This window comes from Euphorbia lathyris, chromosome 1 (genome assembly GCF_963576675.1).
Source record: "Euphorbia lathyris chromosome 1, ddEupLath1.1, whole genome shotgun sequence".
NCBI classification, from domain to species: domain Eukaryota; kingdom Viridiplantae; phylum Streptophyta; class Magnoliopsida; order Malpighiales; family Euphorbiaceae; genus Euphorbia; species Euphorbia lathyris.
In genome coordinates, this window is record NC_088910.1 from 12,472,499 (window position 1) to 12,495,755 (window position 23,257).

Genomic DNA, 23,257 nt, shown 5'->3' on the forward strand with positions numbered 1-23,257 from the left:
ATACATCGTCCATTCTTCCACCTTAGATTTGGGGAGATTCATACCTTCTTCAGTGAATTCATTCACAAAGTCTGCCAAGACTTGACTTTTCAAAGCAGATCGACTTTCGTAACGAACATCAAATTCGCCTAAGCGAATCGCCCACTCCATTAATCTCCCCGAGGTTTCTGGCTTTTGTAATACTTTCCTCATGGGTATGCTGGTGCGGACTATGACAGTATGTGCCTGAAAGTAGGGCCTGAGGCGTATTGAGGTGGTGACTACGGCCAGTGCCATTTTATCCAATTTGGAGTATCGGGTCTCGGCGTCTTTTAACACTTTACTCATATAATAGATTGGATACTGTTGTCCATCCTCTTCCCTGATCATGACTTTGCAAACAGCTTTATCTGTAACTGAAACATACATGTAGAGATTCTCACCTTTCAGGGGCCGACTCATCAGAGGTGGTTCCGTGAGAAATCACTTGATCCCTTCGAAGGCTTGCTTACAGTCCTTATTCCACTCAAATGTCTTTTGTTTTTTGATTACCTCATAGAAGGGTTGACATCTGCGAGCCGAACAGGAGATGAACCTGCCCAAGGCCACGATTCGCCCATTCAGACGTTGTACCTCTTTGATGTTTTGCGGTGTTTTCATATCCAGGACTGCTTTAACTTTATCCGGATTCGGACTCACTCCTTTCTGGCTGATCATGAATCCCAAGAATTTTCCATATGTCGCCCCAAAGGTACATTTTTCTGGATTTAGTTTAATATTGTGATGTCGGAGTACACCTAGGATCTCTCTTATATCATCTGCGTGCTTTTCCACAGTGGAACTTTTGATGATCATATCATCCACGTAGACAGAAAAGTTATTACCTTTACTTTCTTCGAATATTTTGTTCATCATCCATTGATAGGTAGCCCCTGTATTTTTAAGCCCAAAGGGCATGACCTTGAAGCAGTAGGTGGCTTGGTGAGTCACGAACGAAGTCTTGATTCTGTCAGAAGGCTCCATCGGAATCTGGTGATAACTCGACTTCACATCAGTGAAGGAATACATGGCGTGTCCCGTGGTCCTATCCACTAAAATATCAATACATGGCAGAGGGTAGTTGTCTTTGGGACAAGCTTTGTTGAGATCGGTGAAGTCAATACACATGCAGTATGACCCGCCCACCTTTTTGACTAGCACCACATTCGCCAGCCATTGTGTGTAAAGTACTTCTTCGATGGCGTCCGCCTTCTTAAGCTTCGCAATCTCCTCTTCTATTACTTTCTGTCTTTCAGGACCATGATTCCTTCGCTTTTGTGCTATTGGGACAGCGTCCTCGGCAATATTGAGCTTATGAGTGATCACATCCGGATTAATCCCTGGGAGGATCTCATCCTTCCAAGCAAAGACATCTTCCGACTCACGGAGAACCTTTGTAATAGCCTCTTTAATCTCACCTTTTAGCCCTGTAGCAATTCGTACCTGTTTTTCATCCGCCATAAGGTACATCTCTGTTTCACCCAGAGCCATTGTGACAAGTTCCTCTTCTTCCTCACCTTTAGACTGTGGGCGAATCATCAAGGATGCCGAATACGTCTCCTGAGCAACTTTTTGATTTCCTCTGACCATTACTCCTCCTTTGGCCATGGGGATGTAAATGGTGAGATGGCGGATGGAGATGAGAGCCGCCGCTTCGGAGATGAAAGGCCGACCCAGGATGATATTATAGGCCAATTGACCATCTATAATGGAGAACTCTAGATCTCCCTTCCAGGTTTGATCTTCGTCCGCCAACTCGCAATTTAACGTTACATGTCCCTTTGTTTGGATTGTGTGCCCCGTTACCCCTAGGATATCCACAATAGTGGTTTCCACTTGGACAGGATCAACCATAAGTTTGGCGAATGCTCCTCTTGTAATGACGTTGCACGAACTTCCAGTGTTAATCATTACTCTTTTCATTTCCCATCCTTCTACCATCATGGTAATGACTAGAGCGTCTGTGTGAGGGGGAACTTCTGGGCCTACGTCCGCAAAAGTGCGGTGGTCTTTTTCTTCTTCAGCACAGGTTGATATCCTGGTCCGCCTGCTATGACATTGATGGTCCCCTTCTTTTTTTGATCATCCCTTGACTTATCATTATCTCCTTTTTTGTTATCATTTTGGACGAACCTGTCTAGCTTTCCCCTTTCTATAAGCCTTTCTATCTCCCTGGACAACTCCCAACACGAGTCAGTTTCATGGCCATTCTTCCTGTGGTACTTGCAATAATTTTTAGGATTTTTTCCTGTGTTGGTGTACTCCCCCCCTTTTGGCTCGGGATATGAAATGCTCTGCTTGTGCTGGCTGTTTTCTATCCACATTAACACTTCGCTTTTGGAGGCGTTTAATGGTGTAAACGATGGTACATATGCCGATTTGTTCTTAGAGCCTCTGCGCCTGCCTCTGGATGACGAGTCAGGATGTTTGTCCTTTTCTTTATCCCGTCTACGAGATTCGCCTTTGTCCTTCTTTGGCGGAGATACTGATTCCCTGCGAATGTCGTCCACCTCCATGAAATCCTTGCATCTTTCTATCAATTCTGCCATATCTCTGGGCTTCTTTCTGATTAGATCTTCCTGCAAACTTTTGCATATGGTGTTTTTCACTAGAGCTTCCACTGCCATGGAGACATCCACATCAACAATTCGTATACACAATTTGTTGAAATTGTCTATATATTCTCGAAGGGGCTCATTTGCTTTCTGTTTCAATTCAAAAAGCTTCCGTGATTTGACCACTGGAGGAATGCACCCGGCGAATTTTGCACAAAAATCTCTACTCAACTGATCCCAGCTGTCTATTGATCCTGGAGGTAAAGACTGGAACCAATCATAGGCGGGACCACCAAACGTGGTGATAAACATCCGACATAACACTGCTTCACTGGCCCGGTTAAGGCTGAGCAACATGCGGTACTTCCTGGCATGGGCCTCAGGGTTGTCCACGCCCGTGTAGACTGGGATATTAGGAATTTTAAAGTGCCTATCCGTTTCTTCAGCTTCGATCCACGCTGTAAAGGGCGAATCTCGATTGGCGAATGAGTTATGTCTCACATTCTCTTCATTTTGGCAGCGCACCTCATCTCGGATTAGATCCTCAATATTCCTCTGATTCTCCCTGGAACGTCCTCTACATGGGGATCTACTCGGAGATGATGATGAACTGGACTTAGATGAAGGATCCGATGGCGAACCACTTCCTCCTCGCCCTCCTGGAGGACCACTTCCTCCTCGTCCTCCTGGCGGAACTTGTCCATTAGCTCCCGGATTAGGAGGCGGATGCTGTCTATCTTGACGAGGTTCCTCAATTGGTCGCTTACTCCTTCTGCGCTCTGGGGGTGGAGGAGACCTTCTGCGTTCTAGGGGTGGAGGAGATCTACCTCTCCGGGAGGATCTATGCTTTGGGCGAGATGGAGATTTAGATCGTCCTCTTCCTGTCGTCTTCCTACGCTTTTTGTGCTTTCGACCCTCCGGTCCACCCTATGGTGGATTAGTCCTTGCACTATTGAGAGCTCGAGTCCCGCCAATATTAAGCCTTGGGTTTGCAGGTCCCTCAGGAAAAGCTTGATCATTTCTCCAACTCCCTTTCGCTCCGTCAGAAAACAGTCGCCGATTTAATGGCGGGTTACCGGCTGCCACAGAAGTAATTACCGTGGAATCCGCAGGTTGAGAGTGAAAAAATGAGGAATCACGAGCGTTTGGTCCTATGGTGATATTTTGCCCTTGGGATGCCATAGAAGTTGGTGCTGTACGTCGAAGCGGGGGAATTAGCATGTACGACCTTAAGCGGCTTTCCATCTCAGGGCCCAACTCTTTTCCTATGGATCCCGCACATATTTCAAGAAATGTGTCAAGTGACATACTTCCCTCACCATGTACCGTAGGAGCTTCAATCCCTGAGGAGGGATCAACGCGACCAACGTTCATAACAGGATTGGCTGATGGGGTTACTAAGGGCGTTTCAATCCCTGAGGAGGGATCAGACCCTCCACTCGTCATGTCTTATAATGTGAACGAAACCCTTATTTGGTTAGGATTTCCACGCTCACCGCACCAATTGATGACAAGTGGAGAATTTCCGATTAGCTTCCGTCCCTGTGGGGGCGTCGTTGGGTTCGACGGGGGGAAGCTCTGATGCCAAAGTCAGTATAGAATATGGAAAGATAAACTGAATTGACAAAGTAGGGTTGCTAGGATTGTGAGAATGTGTACCTTGATAGCTTGAGATGCAAGCTATATATAGTCTTGAAGTTGTAACCTTTAGTAACTAGAAAGTCTCCATTAATGCTTCATTAATGGCGGTTACTGGTTCCCTTTAAGTATGTCTGTTAGCTCATTAATAGCTTTTATTGAGGAATCGGCTCAGCTGTTCAGTTGGCGGATCGAAGGGTGATGGCGAATCTAACGTAGGTTTGACTACGGGTCTCGTGTGGCGGAGTCTCGGTGATCCGCCCATCGGATGTCTTTGCTTGATACGCCATGGCCTTCTTCGACCGATTCAATACGCGGTCATTTGGGTAAATATCTCCTTTGATCCCTTGGATAATATCCCAACGTTATCATTCTTGAAGATTAAAAACCTTAACAAAAACTTTAAAGAAAAAATATAATATTGATGTGATAAAAATTCAATATCTTTACAAAAATTGAGGCTTTATATAGCTCTTCCAAATCAAAAGACAAAAGGCTAAAAGACGTAATTAGAGTTACAACTTACTAAAACTTACTAAAGTGTGATAGGGATAATTTAGGGAAGGCAAAAAACATCATTAGACCCCTGATCTTTCATTTTTTGGTTCATTAAGCCCTTAATCTTTTATTTGGATACATTAAGTCACTGATCATTTATTTTTTATCTCATTAAGACCTTGATGACCAAAAAAATTAATTTTAAACATAAAATTCGGTTAACAGACTGTTATTCATTGCATCTATATTCAAAATTTGTATTTTTCACTGTTTGAAAGCAGTTTTGCATGTGTAATGTGGCTACAGGAAAACAGTAAAAACCTTAATTCAAAATGTAAAAAATAATTTTTTTAATAATTTCAAATACAGATGAAGTTAATAACGTATTTTTAACAGAATTAGATGTTTATAACTTGCTAATTTGGTCATAAAGGGCTTAATGGGACTAAAAATAAATGATCAGGGACCTAATATATTCAAATAATTGATCAGAGGCTTAATGAACCAAAAAATGAAAGATCAGTGGCCTAATGATTCTTTTTGCCTTTAGGGAAAGGATATCCAAATGGCATTTAGGAAAATAAGCTCACATAGCAAAACGGTAAATACATGAGTGGCAAAATATTAATTCCCGAAATAGGACACAAAACTGACAGCTTTATCTCAAGACACTTTTTGGTGCAGGAATCGCCCCACACGACATGTGTGTCAAGCCACACGGCGTGTAGATGGCTTCTGCTTTCCGTGCGCGAATTCGTTCGTTCCAACTCCTTGTGCCCTCTTCAATCGAACCAAATCCCATTCCACACGGTATGTGGGAGGATTGGCACATCGTGTGGGGCTGTTTTGCCTCTTTTCTTCGCCTGTTCATCTGTGCTTCGTGTCTCATTTGACTCCCTTTACCCGGATTCAAACTTTTGAAGGAGATGTCCCCCATCATTTAGGTTCCATTTGTTTACTATATATATATATATATATATATATATTAGAAAAATTAAAGTTTATTATTTCTAATTTTTTTTTAAGTTATTTCAAAGAAAATTAAATAAAAAAAATTTAAAAGCAAGAAAAAATAACTTAGTACCCTTACTTTTTTTTTAATGCAAATTTCAGTTTATTTAGATTAAGAAACCAGAGTGTGATAACTAATAGTATGTAAATATACGAAATAGATTTGTTGGAGAAAGTAAAGGGACATGCTATGTAGAAAGCTACCGAATCAAGTTGAATGATAACATATAATTGGTAAGCCGCGTGGACGAATAGATCGAAGAGCTTCAGAATCACACTAACATTCATCTATGATTCCACGTTTGGAATCACATAACGATAATTTTGGCAAACACAAACTATCATGAGTTGCGGCAAACATTTCCACATCAATTAACTTATATTGAGGAATCTCTCTCCACTCCTAGTTCCCTCACTTCCAACCACGAGAAAATTGTTGGAGTTGGTTTTTAACTCTGAGAGCATCTTCAAGAGACTCTTAGTGTATCCTCTAAAAATAATATAAATAATTGACTCTTGGTGATTTCAGAGTGACTAAGACATATCTTCTCCAATGATACTCCCCATATTCACTTATTATTTATTATTTTATTATTAAAATTATTAATTATTGTTATATTTACCAGTAGTGAGAGGAGAGAGACTACTCAATAATAAATTATTAATAAAAAATGAATTAAAGAGACAGGACCGGGTGTAATGGACCCAACCAATTAAAAAAGAGAATCATGCTATCTCATTGGGAGATGATTGGTGTAAGGAAAAAAAGTGCACAATTGTCACGTTTCTATTGGTAAGGTCCAATGGACCGGGACCATAGTAGAATTTCTCAAGAGATTGAGAGATGTTCTCTATTAATAAAGAGGTTAGAGATGTTGTTAGAGATTTGATAAGTCACTAAGAGGCTATTGGAGTTGATATTTAACTCTTTATCCTCAAATTTTAACTTAAGAGTCAAACTAAAAGGCCGTTGGAGATGCTCTAACTCCTTGAATTTTAACTTATAGCCCAACAAAAAAAAAATTCTTTTCGGAGATGTTCTAATAAAGCTTAATACCTTTCCAGCACTCTCAAGTTGTCCCAACACTGCAACTGACCCTCCGAATTTAGAATTGTGATAACTAACTCCCTCAACTTGCTTATTTGGAACAAATAATCTCTCAAATAGATCAATTGGCACAAATAACTCTTCAAGTTGCTTATTTGGAACAAATAACCCCTAAACCCCAAAAAAAAAATGGTTAGCTGTCACAAGTCTAAGTTCGGGAGATCAGCTGCAGTATTGGAACAACTTGGGGGCTATGAAGGTATTAAGCCTTGTTTATTAAAACAATAGTTGAAACCTAAAAACGAGAGATTTTAACGTAGGGGTGTTTACCTCCTTTTGAAACAGGTCTGTAGTGTCAGATCTTAATATAAGATCTATGATTGGATCTTAACTATCAACTCGAGTTTGCACAACACATCCCGTCATGTGTTTTCAATTCCACAAATTAATAAGGTTGTCAGACCTCAAACCCTCGACCGTTTGGTCGAAGAGGCTCTGATACCATATCATGGAACCGTTAAACTAAAAGCTCGAGCTGATAAGTAATATATTATAATTCAATAATAATAATAAAAGACAAATCAAATATTACAAACAATGGAAGTATTTGAATTGAAACCATAAGCTTTGGAGGTATGTGAAACAGTTCACAATAAGTTAATATTTAATTGTCACGCAACAAGGCATGAAAAAACACGAAATAACAAGAGAAAAATATAAAAAAAATTAAATGAAAACAGAAAATAGGGAAATTTATATAAATATTTTTCATATAATTTTATAAAAAGACTGATATTTTTTTAATTAAATTTTTTAAATAAAGGTCTTGTTTGGTGTTATTATTAGTTATTTATTGATACAGACAATTAGTAAAGTTAATTGATATTTTTCTCTTGACTAGATATAATATTTGTTATCCAATACTAACAATATTTTTATATTATCAAGTTAACATGTATTATGTAAATAAAAGTTAATTTAATAGTGGATTATTTTACACCAATCAAATTAATATATTACACCAATCAAATTAATATGTCACATCATCAAAAATTAACACAATCTACTTATATATGATTTATTTTGTAATAAAAAAAATACCATAATGTTCTACTCGGTTATATCATATACAATTAATCATATAACATGTAGCTCAATGGGTTAATCCCTCCCTGAATAGTAACTAACTGCTAATGTCAGGTTGATAAGATAAGGAAAATCCTAGGGTCACGTACATTCTACCTGAGTCTTACGTCTTGGTACAAAATCACAGTTACGGTCGGTACAACCGTTTTAGGTTGTAATAGACCTTCATCATTGCACGGCCGCCATGTGGCTATAGCTCATTTAGAGCACACAATTCAATCCTCCTATAATAAAAAGTGTCATTCTTCTTATTCATTTCAGATACATATTTTTCAGTATATTTCTCATTTAGCTTTACTTATTAAGCATCGGAGTGGGCTCGTCATTCCCGAGCTCCTCCTCGATCCTTTTTCTGTCTTATCTTGGGCATCAAAAGGACCCAAGGAAGCTCACCTTAGATTATCACACGTAAAATTCGTGTGGTGAGCGGAAAGCGAAGAAACAAAGTCATGACTAGTTAAACAGTCTTGTGATCCTTACATCATTCAACATCCCTTCGTCATCAAACCAACCACAAAGATCGAGAACTCTTGTAAACACAGGCAATAACCCACCTAAGCCCTTGCAGATTACTTCAAAGTTCAGTTTGCGCACGGAAGGCTGTTTGGGTTCCTTGGATCCATAACGGAGGAAATGCATGGACGAAATTACTAAGCAGCTCATCTATAATATAGGATTTGTGCAGGAATCGATGAACATTCTCAAGGCCAAACATACAACAGAGATGGCAACTGCTAGAGAGGGGCTGATAGAGGCTAGAGAGGCCAACAAACATCCAAACAAGTTACTTGTTCTGTCGAACATCACATCGCCCTAAGTCGCCCATATAAGAGAGTTATCTCTGGATTCTCAACACCGTCACATTTCAACTTCACGTAGTCTATCAACATTTAAACACCACTATCTAATGCCTCTATCAATTATCCTACCTACTTCACCAAAAGAGTGAACGACACGCGCCAATTAGTCAACACGAATATTTTAATCAAAGGATACTTTCATCCCATGCTAAAACTAAAGGTTAGCTTCGGTCAAATATAAATCGAAACTTCAGTTAAGAGATCCACCATTCAGTCATTTGCTACAATGAAGTCCTAAAACACTTCGATTTATGGATTTTTAGGAGGGGGCATCTGATATCATACACAATTAATTGTATTACACGCGGCCAATGAGGTAATCTCACCCTGAAGAATAACCATCAACGCCACGTGGACCGGTCAAGGAAAACCTCAGGCCACACACATTGTACACTTGTCTTGCGCCTTAATTTATAGAACTACAGTTACGGACAATATAACTATTTCAAGTTGACAACGACCCTTCACCATTGAGCAGCTGCCATGTGGGCTCCAATTTAGGATTTTTTCTTTATCTTATCTCAAGCATCGAAAAGACCCCTGAAGCTCACATCAAATTGTCACACCTCACTAGGTAAATTACATCCATGAGTCCTCAACTTTCCATTACTTTCATTTTATCATGAACTTCAAATTCATAAACCTTACACTTTACTAGTATAATGACCCATTTTTACCATTGATCAAGATGACACAACTTTAATTTTTAGACTTTTTGGTTTTGAGTCATTTAAATATTTGGTTGGCAAATAAAAAGTGATTGTTTAGAAAGAAGAATATCAAAACTAACGATTTGGAAAATCGGAAACGATGCTTCTACGAGAAATGTAGTTTCAAACAAACTTTAGTTCTTAGAATTTTCCATTTTGAGATTATCATTGATCTTTTGATATTCGAATAAAAAAATTCAATTTTAAGTTAGACTATTGACTTTTTTAGAACCGAACTGAATCATACTATTGACTTATATTAATCACAATTCTTAAGTTTTTCTACCGAATAAATATATCGGAAACTCTAAACCGCACCGAATAACCGAATAAAAGATTCAAAATCAAATTGAATTGTTGTCTATTTCTTTAATTACGAGGCTTTTAAATCAATTTTAAATTCCTTGATTGGATCCAACTCATCTCACCTCCATACTTCTACTTGTAATTTTTTAAATATATTTTTTTTTTATTTAAAAAATAGTACAACAAACGCCTGCAAGCTACACATACTTTCTTTTGTAGTTTTCTAAAAGAAAAATATATAAAATATAGTGTTGCATTTCTATAAATATAGACAAGTTTTTGCCGCTTAACAGGCAATCAATTAAAATTAAAAATTCTCTCTCTAACCTTTAATGGCGACTCTATCAAACCCACTTTTCCCCTCAGCAAAAATCAGAAGAAATAGAAATCATGCCTTCTCTAAAATTGGATTCACCCCAATTCTTCAAGAATACACTTTGGTATGTAAATTACTTATATTGAGAGACTGTTTGATTTACATGTAGTAGTAGGCCTTAATAGTTGATTTTTTCTGCCAAAAAGCATCAATTTCAAAATTCACAGAACATTTTTATCCCCAGTTTAGAAGTAATAGGTAAAAAAACAGTTTGTTGTAACTGTTAACTGTTACTGATATGTAGTAGAGTTCATTTTTCAGGTAAAACCACCCTTTTTGAGATTTACAAAACATTTTTATATCATGTTTAGAAGTGATAGACAAAAAAAACAGTTTCTTGTTACGGTAAGTTGTTTACTGTTTGATATTAGTGTATAGATGTTATGTTAGTTGTTTGATGTTACTGATATGTAGTAGATGTTAGTTAGTAATTGATTTTTCTGTTTAAAGCATCTATTTTGAAATTTATAAAACATTTTTATCCCTTGTTTAGAAGTAATAGACAAAAAAAAATAGTTTATTGTTACTGTTAACTGTTATTGACTGTTACTGATACGTAGTAGAGTTGATTTTTCTACTTAAAATCACCTATTTCAAAATTTACAAAACATTTTTATCTCTTGTTTAGAAGTGATAGAAAGAAACAGTTTGTTACTGTTAGCTGTTTACTGCTTGATGTTACTATATATCTGTTATGTTAGTTGATTTTTATGTTAAAAAACATATTTCGAAATTTACAAAACATTTTTATATCATGTTTAGAAGTGACAATCAAAAAGAACAGTTTATTGTTACTGTTAGCTATTTATTGTTTACTGTGTTTGATGTTACTGTATAAATATTATGTTAGTTGATTTTTCTGTTAAAAAAAACTATTTCGAAATTTACAAAACATTTTTATTGTCTAATTGGTAAAAAATCAGTTCCGACAAATGAAAACAATCTCACTTTTAAACAATATATATCTATTTTTTTACCTAAAAAATTTCTGAATTTTGCAGGAAAAGATGTGCAACAGTCGTTCAAAGAAGTTAAAGGAAGCTAAAACATTATTAACCAAATTAAAAAAATCCGAACATTTCTCCTCGCCGGAAAGTTTAAAAATGGTGGATTCTCTTCAACGATTAGGCATCGATTACCATTTCCAGGACGATATAACATCAATTTTACAGACCCATTACAATCACCGTGATCAAATTTCCGATCTATCTCTGGCTTCTCTTCGATTTCGATTATTACGCCAAGAAGGGTACTATATTCCGGCGGATGTTGTGTTCGATAAATTCAGGAACAAAGAGGGGAAATTCCGGCGAGAATTGGGGGCGGATATCGGAGGATTGATGGGATTGTATGAGGCATCTCAGTTAAGTGTCGGAGGAGAGGAAATTCTCGACGAAGGTGGCGTTTTCAGTGCGGGGTTTCTTGGTGAATCGGTGATGAATCTCGCCGGCGATGAAGGTAGAATTGTCGCCGATACTTTGAAGTATCCGTACCATCGGAGTTTTGGAAGACCATTGGTTAGAGATTTATTGGATAGTTGCAGAAAAAGAGATGATTTTGAAGAGATTTTCCGGCCGTTAGCTTTGTTTGATTTCAATATGATTCAGTCTTTCCATCGAGAAGAAATTATTCAGATTTCCATGTAAGTTTTACTTTACCCTTATGGTAATTTTATTTTCCATTAAATATCGGATTTACTCTATTATTAATATATTTTTAACTGAAATAACTCGAATTAAGGGTTAAAATGGTTTAGGAAATCGAAGTTTAAGTATGAATTAGGTGTTGAAGTTGACAATAATTGATAAATTAATCTGAATTTTACAAATTTTTAGATAGTAAAACTAATTGCGTTAACTAATTTGTCATGTGTTGTCAACTTCAAGACCATTTTTGGTCTTTAATAACGCTAAGAATAATATGTGTACGTGTACACGTGTTAATGGATTCAAGTACTCACTCAGTCCTTTAAATCCGTGTTTAATGAATCTAGACCTGTCCACGGGCGGATACCCACCCGACCTGTCTAGGCTCATGTCCCTTGGACTGAGTTTGGACAATGAAAATGATCTTAGATGCAGCTCGGTCCAGCCCTTTTAAAGTCTAGCTGTTTTCTGGACGGGCTATATTATCAATATTATCAATGAATTTAGATATTTACGGAGTATTTATTAAATATTTATTTTTAAGTATAAACTATATTTTTTATAACTAAAAATTATGTATATTTTTTAGATGAATTTATATGGATTGGACTTAAGATTTGATATTTAAACCCAAATTCATCCCGACCTGAACCCGCTTGAATTAATAGTAGGTTAGATTGGTTTAGACTTGGCTGAGTATTTTTACATAAAAGCTCTAGGCCCGAACTTGACTTAAATATAAGAAAATGACATTAGACGAAATCCGATCAGGCCTCCCGAATTTGTGCTGGGCTTGAATTTATAAAAATAGAATGTTCTAACTCGGCTCAATCCGACTTATTAATATTATAATTTATAGGATTGATTTGATGAAAAAAAAAAGTGTTAAATTTAAAAACTGAACTAATATCTAAATTTTGTAGTAAAATTTTGATTATGCAAAATGACTAATTTACCCTTTGATGTGAATTTTAGATGGTGGAGAGATTTGGAGATATCATCAGAGTTACAAGTTCCAAGAGACAAGCCATTGGATTGGTTCCTTTGGTCCATGGCATGTTTCACTGATCCAAGCTTTTCTAGGAAAAGGGTGGAGGTTGCAAAAGTCATTTCACTTCTCAACCTTGTAATTGACGTTTTTGACCTTGTTGGAACCATTGATCAACTCTCCCTCTTTGCACATGCTGTCAATAGGTAATTAATTTTTTTTATTTATTTATTTTAATAAGTTCCCGATTTACCCCGGAGAAATTAAAAAATGGTAAAAAAAAATTCTTAATATTTTTTTATTAGGGTACACATAACAATTTAGAGTTCATGTAATAAAATATAATAAAACTCACAAGTCAAGACTCTTATCAGGGTCTATAGACAGAGAAAGGACATAAGAGTGTTGGCGTGACTCTAACTATCGAGAACCATTGTTTATAAAAAAAATTCTATAATGGAACAGGACTAGTATTTATCCCGTCTACTCAAATAATGTCATGTCAACCCAACTATTGATGTGGCATCATCTGAGTGGAACTTCTCCTTTTTATAAGAGTGGTACCTCTGCTACGGGCCCTCCTCCTTAATTTGCGGGAAGTGTTGATTAAACCACTCCCAGTTAACATTTTATGGCCTAGGTAGGTAAAAAAAACAAATTCAACTCATATGGGTTGGATTCATTTTATACACTCCAAGTAGTTAAAGGCTAGTTGCACTAATGTTTAGGTCCAAAATTATTCCATATTGGAAATGTTGAAAATAAAATTTTATCAATTCTCACGTTAGATGTATATACACTTCTTCAAAAACATTGAGAATAAATTTAAATCGGCCCTTTTTTTATTTTACGGAAATTTATATATAAATTAACTTTTAAAAAACTATCTACAGTTATATCAAAGTTATAATTTTGAATTATGTCAAACTAATAAAAATCATTATTTTTATTATATTTTAAGGATTAGAGTTTGTAAATTAGATGTTTAGAATATATTATCTAGAGATTATGATTTATAGATTGAGATTAAAAATTTTAAATTAGGATGTAAAAGCATATATATTTATTATGTATAGAAAATAATGACATATTAAAAATTAAATTTGATAATATGATTTAATTGTAATTTTATAATTAATTGTGATATTCAAAAACCTTTTATTTTATTTTATTCTATGGCTGCATTAATGCTAGCTCCACTACATCAGGGGGGCATCTTCTGATAAGACCCATATCAGCTCAGCCCATATACACATGGATGTGCCTAGTTGGTATGGGCCATATCGTTCTATTTCATTATTGTCTAGTAAGTATGAACTTACTTGATAGTATTCTATTTCGTTGCGGTTTGGAATGGATTGGGGATTTTGAGAGGCTTGAACACCCACTAGTCATTGGAAAACAATGAAAATTTTATAAAAACTGTAAACGGGTTTTTAATTTTTTTTATATAAAAACACTAAAAAAATATCAATTTAGCATTCATAAATCATGCTTAACACTTCTCTCAATGAATCTGGATCTTGTACACCTTACGGTCTATTAAAACATGAATTGACTCGATCTTAATTTTGCACGAAAATAGATGGGAAATTGAAGCTGCAGAAGAGTTGCCAGATTATATGAAGATCTGCTTCAAGGCTATTTATGACATTACTAATGAAATTGCTCACAATATGCACAAAGAGCTTGGATACAACCCAATACTCTCACTGCACAAAGAGGTATTTACTCGAGTTGTTAACGTGTCGTGTCAGTCATTGAATGGGTCAACGTGAACCAATCCAAATACTTTCGTGTCGTAATCGTATTAATTAAAACGGGTTTGTATCATGTTCGTAGGTCAGATGTAATTTACTAACATTATTAAAAAAAATATAAGAGGATGTCACAATATTTCTAAATGTTTATATCATTTTTTTAGGGTAAATACAAATAAAATTTATATAGTTTCATGAATTTGCAAAATAGTTTTTTTTTTCTTGTAAAAATGGGTATCATGCTTTACAAAGTTAGAAAAAGAAAATTGACTAATTTAGTCATCAATGACAAGATAAATTCACTTTGAAAATATGACATATTGACTTGTTGACTTTGTTTACGTGACACAATAAAATATTGACTTTTATTGACGTGATATATTTGAATTGATTACTTATTTAATAAAACACTAATCTAACCCATTAAATTCGTATCGTGTTATCAGACCGTATAATCTTAATTAACAAATTTTTTATGGGGGTTGTGATTCAAAATCAGTGGAGAAAACTGTGCAATGCATTACTAGAAGATGCAAGATGGTTAGCAATTGGGAAATTACCAAAGGCAGAAGATTATTTGAAGAACACAATTTTGAGTTGTGGAGTCAATTTGGCTCTAGTTCATACTTTCTTCCTACTTAATGAAGGTGTTACAAAGGAAAGTGTTCAAATTATAAACAACAATCCTGGAATTATATCTTCTGTTTCCACCATTCTTCGGCTCTGGAACGACTCCAGAAGTGCTAAGGTAACTCGATATTTGAACTCTCGATTACTTATAATTAGACATACTAAATCCTTTGTTTGCATAGTATTTGGTTTAAAAAGTCAAATTTGGTTAAGAATGGACCTATTTACGGGTTTAGATTGTCACTGTCTGGTCTAATACTATGTAGATATTGTCTACCGAGGCTTTAAAACACATCTATGTGTATTACAAACTCACTTTCTCCATTTTCGATTGAGATTTAGTTCATCCGTGCCTCATTATCATCTTTGTGCTACCCATTTCAGATTGGGGTTACCCATTCGATTCGACCATTCCGTATCTAGTGGGTGAGACTTGAATAGGAAAAAATTATATTAGACTCGGTTCAAAATGCTAGGTTCTTGGAATTCGATTTGCCCATACGATATCTAGTGGACGCATTTGGGCTTCTTGGAGTTCGATTTTCAAATTCAAGCTATGTTCGAGCCGTATTAGATAGCGGACTGATCTGTGTGTTTTTAAGTGCGAGCATCTAAAGCCCGTCCAAGCACGATTCATGAATAAATTTAGTATATCCAATTAATGAGCCTGCTGATCCGTTCAAGCCCGTCTTTTATGAATTGGGCCTGAATATACATCTTTAGAATTTAACCCAATCCAGTCCAAACCTATAAAAGGTCGAACAAAAAATGGGTTGGACTTGATATTTGTCTCAAAATCCAAGTCTACCTGGCTAGGCCAAGCTATAAAATAATTTTATATAATTTAATTACAGTTTACTTTAGTTTTAATTATTCCATTATCATTTTATCGTCAATCTCTCTCTGAAATTTATCGTATTATTATTTGTAACTAGTTTTAAATTACAGTCGATTGATCTTTTAAACATGTTTTTATTGTTTCTTCCAAACTCTTATTTATTAAATTATAGTTTATAAATATATGTTGTTACATTTTTCTTATTTAAAATGATTTGTTAATTTTTATTATTTATAATTATAATTTAATTTTGAGTTATAATTTAACTTTTAATATAAATATATTATGTGGATGGATTGGACTGGGTTAAGTTTGGGAATTAGTTTTTTTTAGTCTAGCTTAATATAACCCGAACCCAATGTAAATACAGTGTGGAATGGGTTGAGCTTGAATATAGTAGTTAGACCCAATATCTGATCAGGTCCAGCCCAGTGCATGAACAGATTTTAAAAGCATAGGTGCTTATTCATCTGCTTTTAAAGTCACTTCTTAAAGTTCGAAATGAATGTTCGAACATTTTTAATAACCACATCTGACATAAAAAAAAAACCGTTAAAATTGCAATTTAAATAAATACCTGTGTAATTATAAATGCAAATAAATACTTGATACACTTTTGATCGAAACTTAACATATATAATTATAATTGATCGAAAACTAAATGCAGTTTGGGAACGGAGATAAAAGCTACGGACCGTACATGTTATGCTACATGAAAGAAAATGAAGGGAGTTCAGTTGAAGAAGCAAGAAAACATGTTATGGACAAAATATCAGAAACATGGAAGCAATTAAATTGGGAATGTCTTTTTCCAAAACAATTTTCAAAATCTTTTACTAAGGCTGCTCTAAATGTTGCAAGATTAGCTCCTTTTATGTATCAATCTGATAATGTTCATACTACCTCTCAAAGCCTGCACCAGAAAGATATAATGAAGTCTCTAGTGTTTCAGAGGATTCCGGCTTGATCGAATTCCGGGTTCTATTTTTCGTAGCTCGTCTTTGTTTTTTGTTTTCACTCTAATTTGTAGAATAGAAATGTTTCGTAGGGGTCAGCAAACTTGACTGATGATCGAACTAAAAATGTAGTTTAGTTTAGTTCGGTTTTAAATTAAAACTGAGGTAGTTTGGTTATTGGTTATCGGTGTTGTAACGGAAAATCGATTATGTATATATAATATAAAAATAAAATTTATATGTGTATATATAGTATTTAGTCTATGATTTTACTTATTTATTTAATATTTTTTTTGGTAACTATTTATTTAATATATTTACTACTATCTTTTAATCTTTTTGTTTTATATTTATTCTAGATTTTTTTATAGTTTTTATGATTTTGTAACTTATTACAATAAATTTTGATTGGTTACTGGTTAGTAACAAAATCCAACCGATAAAATTTGGTTTGGTTAGTGAATTTATTCGATTCCGTTGAACCGAAATAATGGTCACCTAGATAGCTATTTTAGAATGAAAATCAATTAAACTATCTATTTTAGAATGAAAATCAATTAAACTATATCATAGATGGCTATTTTAGAATGAAAATCATTAAACTCCATAAGCAACATCAAAAGTTATCAAAAGTTAACAGCAATATAAACGATTAAACCAAACAAACACTAAAATAGTACTATAATAAAAAGTGCTATCACCAACGGAAGACTGGTGATACGGTTTCATGTGAAATGGATGGTTTTGATCCTAAACAAAAAAAAATTTCTTCACAATCATAGCTTAAAGAAATTAATTCTAAAAAAAATTGATATCTTTTGCTCCAATGGAGACTAATAATGAAATTAATCCTAAAAAGATTGATACTCTGCTCTAATGGAAGCTAATAATTTCAATTCATGAAAAGTTGATCATCCTTATAAAATAAAGAGGTTTATATAGCTTTTTTCCAAATAAAAATAAAAAAACATAAATACCCTAATTAGGATTAGAATATAGAAATAGAATTAGAATGGGAAGAAAATGCCAATTGAAGTCTCTCTGAAACCCGATCGGCCGAAAGAGATGAATCCGGACATTTAACAAAATAAGATTACACGGCAAAACTAAGGAGTGGCATATAGCATAACTGTAATTAAAAGAGATAGCATTTGTCCCCTTCTCCCCCTACATTAAAGTGAGCTGCTAAATATCGCCATCAAATTCCTTTTCACCGTCGTTTTGGGACTTTTTTGCCCTTCTTATAATTTTGATCAAAAACTGAAAATTCTCTCTCCAAAATCATAAACCCAAACAACAATAATTGAAATTATGAAAATAATTGATGTGTGACAATCTGAACCCCGAAAATGGATGATTACAAGTCAGAAACATTAAGATTTACATCGAACTCATAAAAATAATACATATTTTTTATGACGATTTTGCATTTTTCGTCACAAAAAATAGAAGAATTTTTAATTTTTCGTCACAAAAAATGGAATGATTTAGTATTTTTCGTCACTAAAAATTTTACGATTTTGCATATTTCAAAATTTAACCTAAATGGATGCGGTATACCATTCCCACCATTGCGGCATCCGTTCTCGCCATGGTGGGAATGGTATACCGCATCCGTTTAGGCTAAATTTTTAATTTTCTCTCAAAAAAAAATTCCCAATTTTGACAAGGACAAAATGGTCCAATAGATGCGGTGATAAGGAATTTGGATGCGGTATATAATAATACCCATTAAATTACACTTCAACCAATAAAAAAAGGAAAAAATAAAAAGTACGAATTACATTACTTATACAAATCAATAAATAATGATTCAAAAAATGAGATAAATTTGAGGTATAGAAAAATTATGAAATTGTGATTTTGGATGGTTAATGGGAAATGGATTTTTGGAAACATAAATGAATTTAGATCTCTAATTTATATTGTAGAAGTCAATTAGATAGTTAATCTTTTCAGATTTTATGTTGAGTTTGAATAATACAGTAAAACCTCTATATAGGAATACGTTTGAGACCGGACAATTTGTATAACAATTGGGAGGTTATTTTTATATAGAGTTTGGTACCAAAAAAAAAAATCAACACTTAAAGTTTATAAATTTAACAACAATAAGAACTCTCTAATTGGAAGAGTTTTGAGTTTAGTTTAATAAAACAAATTAATGTTTAGCATATCAAGTCGACGAGTTTTATTTTCAATACCTAAAAAATTGGAAGAGTTTTGAGTTTAGTTTCCAATACATAAAGAAAAGAGTTTTATGGGAAAATGGTAAGAATTTATAGTTAAAGTTGGAATTTGTGTGTCAACTCATATTTAATCTCAATAATTTTTAAATTTTTTAATAAATTTTGTTTAAATCCTTAATACATATATACATTATTTACATAATTATTCATATATAGAGGTATAGTTTCTAAAGGTGGAACTTGGATTATGTATAACAATTAACATTTGGAAGGTTATTCTTATTTATAACCGGCCCAAATTGGGACCGAAATTTTTATAACAAATTGAAGGTTATTCTTATATAGAGTATTCCTATATAATAGTAAATACACTTCTACACAAATATCATATAACTAAGGACTAATTTATATTATAGACTAAGAACATGATTATATCCATCGCGCAAAATTAAGATGGGGATTGGCACATGAGAATTGGAATTATATTCCAATATATATGAGTGGAAAATATTAGAATTATTGGAATAATTTACCGAATAATTAATTGGTCCGAAATAAAATCAAGCTAAATCCAGTGAATACAGAGGAAATTTTATTACAAACTGCTGGATCGTCAGTTGTTGGCGAATTTTGATCTTGATTCGCTATAATAAAATTAACAAGCTCGAACCCGAATCGAATCTCAACGAGCTCGAACCGAACTTCAAACTTGTTTCAAGCCCAAAATCCTTTTTGAGCTTGATTCATTAAGAAAATTATCTAATGATGAATTATTTATGAGTAAATATTTGTAAGTAAATAACATTTTAATTATATAAATAAACAAAATAATAAATAAACAAAATGCTTACGAATGAATGTTCAGCTCTTTTCTCTCGGTCTTGGGAAAACGTTCATAGAGTTTTCTATTGTGTTCATAGAGTTTCCTTATATGGTCACCAACTTCACATGTCCGTGCCTACGGCGATAAAAATACTTTCGTCTATTACTTATTTATTATTAAAAATAAAAAACATAAAACTATATAATTTTCAACCAAAAAAAAAAAAAACCCTTCATAAATGTTCTAGAATTTTGAACTGCTCAAATTCTTGACTATATAATTTTCAACAAAAAAAAACCTTCATAAATGTTCTAGAATTTTGAACTGCTCAAATTCTTCACGTAAAATCGTATACACGAATGGTTCGTTTATAAATCGAACCGAATCGAGAACCGAATCTGAGTAATCGAGCCGAGTCAAGTAAACGAGCTGAGCCGAGTTTTTATGGATTGACCACCGAACCGCTCATGAGCGGCTCGGCTCATTTACAGAGCTAGTTGGAGCCAAATATTTTAAAGTTTGAAGGGTAAAACATCCATTTATTACGTTCCTTGTATGTATTGAAGATTGATTACAAAACCAAACTACATATTATTAAATTTAAAAACTATAAATATATATTCCATACATGACATGAGAAGCAAGTATCTCAACCACCACCTGTAGTGGCGGTGGCGGTGGTGGTGGCCGGATGAGGGTGGCGGCGCTTCATCTGATCAGATTGATCATCACCGGCGGCAGCAGAGGAGGCATGATGATGATCAGAATCAGAAATATTATGAGCAGCGGTGAAAAGATCAAGCGGTTGAGAATCGGCGATCTTGCCAGCTTCAAGAGGAGTACCATGTTTATATGCAACCCTTAGACTTTCATCTTCTGATAGCTTCGCCTGAGCTGTTCCATATTTTATATCGTCTTTGCTCTTTGCCATTTTTGTAAAAATTTTCTGTTAATTATTCCTTTTTGCTGTCTCGTTAAGTGGTATATATATATACAGGACGGTTGAGATTAATTACAATATTATCTTATCCATATTTCAGTACCTGATTATGACACCGTATATGATTTTAGATTGACAAGTGTCTTTCTGGACTCTCTACGTGTCTCCTTTCTTTCTCTATCTCTTGCATGTATGAATTTATAACAGGCTTAAAGTGAATTTATGAATATCCGTTCCGCCGTGGCAGAAATGGATGATCCGTCTATCCGTTTCTGTTTAGATGGAACGGTCTGAATCACCCGTTTAGTACATTTTGGATGAATTTTTTTTATGGAACTCGTGTTTTCGATTCAATTTTCAAATAAAAACACTTATCCGAGGAATAATTAGTCTTTTTTCTTTACCGCATTTAAGTCCCATAAATGTTATTCGGGTTTTTGAATTTCAAAGAAATTTGAGAAAATTTCAATTTTTGAGTTTAAAAAATGAAAAGGGCAAAAGTGTCCGAGAAGGGGTGGTAAATAGCAATCCACATCTTTTGTCACATTTAGGACCGGCTGGGCTTCTAGGCAACCTAGGCAATTGCCTAGGGCCCTCTAAAAATTAGGGCCCATATATATATTATTATAGTAATATATAGGTTAGTTTGGTTAATTGGTAAAAAAGAAAGCTGAGGTAAATTTGTTACATATATACGATTTTAAGTTAAAAAAAATTTGTTAGTTTCATTTAATGTGGAGATTGGAAAGTACAAAATATTGCCATATTTTATTATTTTGGAATGATAAAAAAATGTCTCACTCAATTGACTAAATACTAGTAAGTAGATCATAATCTGCTCTTTTTGTGTTTGATCAGAGACTTGTGACATAAAACATATTCAATTGTTATCGGTTTTCTAACATTCAAAAACATTGAAAAGACAAGGTGTTTATATGCATCTGTTCTTACAAATTGAGTACTTTACAATTAAATTTGGCTTAAACCACTATTTGGCCCTTGACCTATCAAATTTTTTATTATTTGGCCCCTGACCTATCATTTGGTCATATTTGGCCCCTAACATATCCCAATCGGCACAATTTCACCCAATTTAAATAGAGACTTAACACAATTGTTATTCTATTAACACGTGACGATATTTTGACACTTAAATTTGATAAATTTGAGTTTTAGAGATTTATTTTTATTTGTTTTTCTTTTTTTAATCTAATTAATTATTTTCACATAAGAGAGTTTATGTGACAAATAAACTTTAAGACGTGTGACATGTCAAGCTCATATATCAAAATATCATTATATATGAGGGAGGATAACGGTTTTGTCAAATCTCCATCTAAATTAGGTGAAATTTCACCAATTGGGATAGTTCAGAGGCCAAATATGACCGAATAATAGGTCAATGGCTAAATAATAAAATTTTAAATAGGTCAGGGGCTAAATAACACCTTCAGCCATTAAATTTCTCTACTACAAGTTCTTCTTTATATTCAGTTACAATTGTGCTTAACTACAATTATTCTAATCTGGTTCTCTACAAGTTTTTCTTCATACTCACTTACAATTTTGCTCAACTATTCTAATCTGGATTGACTTTTGTTCACCGATTCATCTTATCAGGTATAAAATTATTGTTCCCCATTTAATACTTCCTTTGATTTTTCTTTAGGTGACTTTGTTATACTTTTTATAGTTTCCATATTTTGTTTGTTACTTTTATATATTTTCTTTATTTAAATTGAAAATTGCAATTTATAATGAAGAGAAAATATGAATATAGTTATGAAAAAAGACAAAAGAAAAAAAGAGCTGAAGAATCCGTACAATCACAAAAATAGGCTTTTAATATGAATATAGTTATGAAAAAAAAACAAAAGAAAAAAAGAGCTGAAGAATTCGTACAATCACAAAAAGGGGGCTTTTAATAAGTTTTTGATAAAAACTACATCAACATCACATTAACCAGAAAATGAAATGGTTACGGAGGAGTCTAGAAATATAGAAAACAAAGAGAGGATGATATTATACTTAAATACATCTATTTATTTTTATAGATTTGCTTGTATATAAGGGCCCATATTTTATATTTCGCCTAGGGTCTCAAGTAGTCCCGCGCCGGTCCTGTCTATATTTCAGACGTGCGTCATTTTATCAGTAACAAATCACAAACATATGTTGAAATGTGAAAAAAATAACAAGTAAATAAATAAGTATATGCTGTCATTTGTATGAATTGGATAAAAAAATTCAAAAATTTCACCGAATTTATAAATATTAATCTTCAATTCTATTGTTAAATTATAAAAAACATGAAATCTTTT

The 23,257-nt window shown here is 34.0% G+C and overlaps 2 protein-coding genes across 2 annotated transcripts; one reads left to right on the forward strand and one right to left on the reverse strand.

Annotated features, from left to right (window-relative positions):
• Positions 1 to 10,080: 10,080 nt before the first annotated feature.
• On the forward strand, positions 10,081 to 17,230 carry LOC136221981 (probable terpene synthase 4). The gene is made up of 6 exons (XM_066009458.1): positions 10,081 to 10,230; positions 11,168 to 11,808; positions 12,788 to 13,006; positions 14,386 to 14,524; positions 15,060 to 15,308; positions 16,696 to 17,230. The coding sequence occupies exons 1-6, from the start codon at positions 10,123 to 10,125 to the stop codon at positions 16,993 to 16,995; spliced, it is 1,656 nt and encodes a 551-aa protein (XP_065865530.1). The 5' UTR covers positions 10,081 to 10,122; the 3' UTR covers positions 16,996 to 17,230.
• A 3,276-nt stretch (positions 17,231 to 20,506) lies between these two features.
• Positions 20,507 to 20,971, reverse strand: LOC136216553 (SEED MATURATION PROTEIN 1). Its single transcript, XM_066003125.1, has one exon. It carries the CDS (start codon positions 20,925 to 20,927, stop codon positions 20,646 to 20,648), a length of 282 nt encoding a protein of 93 aa, XP_065859197.1. The 5' UTR covers positions 20,928 to 20,971; the 3' UTR covers positions 20,507 to 20,645.
• Positions 20,972 to 23,257: the final 2,286 nt, after the last annotated feature.